The sequence below is a fragment of the Halyomorpha halys genome, unplaced genomic scaffold (assembly GCF_000696795.3).
Source record: "Halyomorpha halys isolate HHAL.00 unplaced genomic scaffold, Hhal_1.1 Scaffold313.1, whole genome shotgun sequence".
In the NCBI taxonomy this organism is placed as follows: Eukaryota; Metazoa; Arthropoda; class Insecta; order Hemiptera; family Pentatomidae; genus Halyomorpha; species Halyomorpha halys.
In genome coordinates, this window is record NW_027109847.1 from 274,903 (window position 1) to 280,555 (window position 5,653).

Below are 5,653 nucleotides of genomic sequence, written 5' to 3' on the forward strand. Positions count from 1 at the left end.
TCCTAACTTATAATGAATACGCCTTGTCGTGGGCCTTCTGTAAAGAGATATCAGGCTGGAGAAATCGCCTAAGACCAAAGACAACCCCGACAAGTATTTAGGTATGGATGGTCAATATATTTACCCTGAAATTTTCTATTTATTTATTATTCCAAGTTGAAGCTCTACCCTTCCTTCTGATGTCAGTATTTCCTAGATCCTTCCTATTCCAGCTGATTAGAATTTTGGAACCCTCCTATATTCTAAAAAAATCTGTGTCTAATCCTGTACTATCAGGATCTGTAAATATTAGAAGTAGTTTTTTTTTTGTATTATAGTATTACACATTATGAAAATATACTATTTTAAGTTTAAGTAAACACAGCCTCACAGCTCTGGCCAATATACTTTGTAACTACAAATTGCTATAAAGAGACTTAGCCCCAGAATATTAAAGCTGTTTTTCATTTCATTTAACAAAAACAAAACACTAAAAACTCTATGCAGCTAAGGTTCAAATAATTATATTGTAAATAATAGAATTTAAAGAAACTAATTATATAGAAAGATACAATATTATTTACTTTTATATTACCTATGGCATTCCATCTAGAAATCAGTCATTATCATATTAATCTGTGTTTCTAAAGCACTGTATGAAATTTTTAATAGGAATAACTGTTTTTATCTTGCCAGCTAATAATTTGGTAGACCCTTTATACCTCAACATACTTTCCGAAGCATAATTTTCAAAACAATATTCAAAAGGCTTTCATATGACATTTTATATTATGAAAGAAACAGTTTATAGCATTCTAATCTCCATGCTACATAAATCATTGGCTACATCTATTAGGTGTAAATACTTGATTATTGTTGCGAAATTTGATGAAATTATAAAGAAAATAATGGCTGCTCCATCAACACAAGAGTCAAAAGGAGCCATTCTGCTTTGGAAATTATTATGGTCTATTAAAATATCAAATGTTGACATAGGGAGGTGGCGGCCCCATCACCCAGTACTAGTACCGCAGATAGCCACTGGTCCTCCAGGTTGGTGGAACACGACTCTGACACTCATATATCTATACTAATTACAGCACACTACATTCACCCCCCCCCCACTACAGACAAAGGTCAATAATAGTACTCACCCTAGGGTCACCTTTCCTAGGTAGCTGCCCCTGATGGGGAAGCGAGTCAGGGAGCTCTGGGGAGGCAGCCCCTCCATCTGACTCAGGGATAACCAGCTTCCCTTAAATAACTGTATCATGAAACCTAAAGCAACCTTGGAATTGATCAGTCTCTCATGGAAACGACCAGCGTCTCCTACGCTAAGACCTTTGATATAGAATATTGGAACACCTTGTCCTTATACCGACCTAGAGCACTGAAACTGCTCCTAGAACAAATTAGTTTTTACAAATTGGACATAGTTCCCATCTAGGAAATTCGATGGACGGACCAAGGCATAATACAGAAGAAGGACCACATCATATTTTACAGTTGCCGTGATAACACCCACGAGTTTGGTGTGTGGTTCGTTGTTACGGGTAAATTCAGAAAAATAGTGATTGGATGGAAACCTATGAGTCCTAGAATATGCCACATCAGAATACGGGGGAGGTTTTGCAATTACAGTATCATCTGTGCGCACGCTCCCACGGAAGTGGCTGATGATGAAGGAAAGGGCAGGTTCTATGACTCTCTTGAAAGAACCCTCGACGCCTGCCCAAGCTACGACTTCAAGATAATCGCTGGAGACTTCAACACTAAGATTGGAAAGGAAGAGATCTATCGCCCTAATATAGGACGTCACAGCCTTCACGAAGAAACAATGAAAATGGCCAACACCTCGTCAACTTCACCGCATCGAAAAAAATGGTTATTGGAGGGACACTCTTCCCGCACAGGAGGATACATGAGGGAACCTAAATATCACCTGATAAGAAAACTTTCCAATTGACCACATTGTATTGGATGCCAGACATAGATCCAGTCTACAAGATGTAAAGACGTATCGTGGAGCGAACGTAGATTCTGACCACTATCTCAGTGTCGCTCATCTGAGAGCCAAGATAAAAAAAGAGTGGTGGACTCTTGAACAAAGAGGTAAGAGGTTCAACCTCTTACTCTTACCTCAGGAAGGTAAGAGGTTCAACCTGGATAAACTGAAGTTTCTTGATACCAGGACACGGTATATGGAACAGCTGGATGAAGACCTCCGCGCTCAAAGAACTATTGGTGACACTAACCTTAGGTGGAAAGACTGTGCTCGGGCAATGGAGAAGAATTCAGAAAAGGATAGCAGGACAGAGAAATCCGATCCCATTTATTTGACGAGGAATGCGAGGCTGCTACGGACCAGAAGAACCAAGCATACAAATCCATGGCTAATAAAGTCACAAGGAGAAACGTTGTTGAATATCGATTGAGGAGACGCGAAGAGAGACGTTTGCATCTCAGAAGGAAGAGGAAGTGGGAGCAAGAGGAACTGGAGAAGATAGAAATCTTTTCGGAGATAAGAAATTTGGAGATTTTTATAGGAAAATAAACCGGAGCCGAAAACCCTACTCTAATGTCTCTTACATCTGCAACGACCATGAGGGGAACCTGCTTTCCGAAAAGCAGAGAGCCCTGTCCCATTGCAAGTGTCACTTCAATGATTTCATCAATGAGGGACCTTTGGAACTCGGTGAGGAATTAGGGAAAGAAGATGAGGAACCCAGGGAGAATAAAAGAGATGAAGAGCCACCTTTCGAAGATGAGATCCTCGATGCCATCAACCGATTGAGATGTACCAAGGCTCCGGGTACTGATAGACTCATAAAGTGAACTCATAAAGTGCCGTGGGAACGAACTGATGAAGCATATGCATGATCCCCTCATCACGGTTAGGACTGATGAAGTTCTCCCGGACCAACGGACCAAGTCACTCATCTGTCCTATATTTAAGAAGGGTGATCGACTAAAGTGCTCCAATTACAGAGGGATCTCCTTCCTGTCTGCCGGAAAACCTGTCAAACATCCTCTTCGAGCGTTTGCTGAGGAGGGTGCTCGGCCGATACCAGTGCGGATTCAGAAAAGGCAGGTCCACGACTGACCCGATATTCTGCCTCAGGACGATTCTCGAGCGAGGAAGGAAATTCAAGATTAAAACTCACCCCCTCCTCATCGATTTTAGAGCAGCTTATCAGATAATAGAGTTAATTGTATGAGGCTCTTTAGCATTTTGAGATTCCTAGCAAACTCATAAGCCTTGTGAGGCTTACAATCAACAACGTAAGCTTCATGGTTCAGATCGTCGGAGAGCGATCGGAGGAATCCCCCTGAATAAAGGGATTGCGCAAGGGAGATGCCTAAGCCTGCCTTCTCTTTGATCTTGCACTCGAGAAGGCAGTGAGAGATGCTGAGATACAGACCAATAGCAACATCTTTAATAGATCTGTAAAGCTCCTTGCGTACACGGATGATGTAGATATCATAGGACGTTCCGTCCAGGTATCCAGCTGTATCGGACGCTTTCCTTGCTCTGGTGTGTCCTGCTAGAAGACATGGCTTGGAAGTCAATGCGGAAAAAACAAAATATATGATTATGGGTGAGGTGTCGAGGCCTGGAGAGGAGATGACCACCTCCGGGGAATACCAATTCGAGAAGACTAATATTTTTGGATATCTTGGCTCATTGGTAACTCAAGACAACGCACCTGAACAAGAGGCAGTTCTGGAGCAGAGATCTTTTCAGAAAATCAAAGTTTTGTCTTTATAAGACGGTAGTGCGCCCAGTGTTGCTGTATCGTTGTGAGATTTGGACTACCATATAGCACATACACTGACATATAGAATGCCCTTCCAGCTGATATCTGACATGCTTCTCTCCTGTCTACATTTAAATAACTATTTTTTCAATAACTTCTTACATCCCAAACCGACGCCCCTCCCCCCCAACCATCACACTGTAATTTACGATGAAATTAGGATCAGAAATGAATAATTTCTTTTTTGTATAAATTTATTATTTGATTTTACTTTAGTTCTTCTGTTATTTTTAACATTTTCAGGAATGATAAAAATTTTCAGTTCTTTATTTATAACTCCAATACGGTGCTTTATAACCAAAACGTTCTAATAAAGACAATTAAAGAAAATTGATTTCTGTTTTGAATGAGTACCTAATATAAAATAACATAAATCCGTTCTAGACTAATGGTGATCAATATTTACCAACTTTGCCAAAATATGACTTACAATCACATGTGCCTTCCAAACGTTAAAAAAAATTAAAATAAAAATCGACTAATATAAAATATAACGTGACTTGTAGTAAGTCGATTTTAGTATAAATCTTACTGTAACAGCCCAGGCGTCCTACCTTCCTCAAGTAAGTAATTTCAGTTCCGTTCAACTTTTTTAATTTTTGTAATAATTGGTTGTTTGGACTCAGAGGGCCTTAAAACGAGTATTTCTGTTGTTTATATTTATTTATTATTATCATATATAATAATTAATCTGTTTATAACGTACTTTCAAAATTGTTGTAAAAAAAAAAAAAAAAAAAAAAACTGTACCGCTATAACCCATGAAAATTCAGGAGTGCAGTACTTTGTAAGGAAGTACGGCTACTAGTCCAACGGTCAAAGAAGGAGGTAATTTGGTCATAATCAAGCTTGACCACCCGGTTTTTCCCTAATTCAGGAGGCTGGGTGGACCCCAAATGGCTCACAGGGTTGACTCACGGCTGCAATAACAGAATAAGCGATTATCATAATTATAATTATTTTTATTTTACCTTTAAACTCGTGTTTTTTAATATTTTTATAAAACATGAAAAATATAGGATGATAATAAATGTCTGATTGAATTTTAAATGTTTTTTTAAGTTTATTAATATACACTGAAAAGTAAAACCTTCCTAAAATTTTGCTAATCCTTCCATTTTGCGACATCAAATGACCTTAAATATGAAATTAGTTCAAGTTTGACGGTGCAGTGATCCCAATTCGAGTGCGTTCTGTTTATAGTCAAATGAAAAAAAAATAATAATAATGAAATTGTTGATGCAAATAACGACTTGTTGAGGTATGTGTTAATTACATCAATTGTCCATGATGATTCTAGATGACTCTGGGGTATCAGGAGCTAGAGAAAGATGCAGGGTAATTATAAATGACACTGTAGCGGAGACAAGTAGGTGGAGCCTAAGAGGTGGCGTAGGAGTGGCTGGAGAAAGAGACTCGATGCTGACTAAGCTACCAAATATAGTAGGACTCTGCGTCTTCAAGGACGCCATACTCACTCACTCTCCCTTTCCATTTAACAGAAAACAGCTGTTTTCTAAGAGACGTCGCTTTGTCCCTTATCCAATGGGAAAACTGTTCAAAACTAAATTTATTATCATGCTGATTGGAGTAAGATAGTCCGGGTGGCGGTCAATAAAGGTTTCAAAATAGTAACAAAAAACTATTCATTGTTAACCAATTTCTCAATATCCCCTTTCACATATTACTATAACTCACCTATACGATATCTACACCACTTATAGTACATGAGCCGAGAAGAAAAAAAGGTAGTTATCTCACCCCAATTTTTGATTACTTTAATGAAAACTATGTATTATTAATAGTCAAAATTGATGAGTCTGCCAAGTATAGGTAGAGGGAATAAAAAATGGCGG

The 5,653-nt window shown here is 38.7% G+C and overlaps 1 protein-coding gene across 1 annotated transcript; it reads left to right on the forward strand.

Annotated features, from left to right (window-relative positions):
• The first annotated feature begins 1,567 nt into the window (after positions 1-1,567).
• On the forward strand, positions 1,568-2,814 carry LOC136795915 (uncharacterized). The gene is made up of 3 exons (XM_067048026.1): positions 1,568-1,836; positions 1,967-2,395; positions 2,526-2,814. Exons 1-3 carry the CDS (start codon positions 1,568-1,570, stop codon positions 2,812-2,814), a joined length of 987 nt encoding a protein of 328 aa, XP_066904127.1.
• Positions 2,815-5,653: the final 2,839 nt, after the last annotated feature.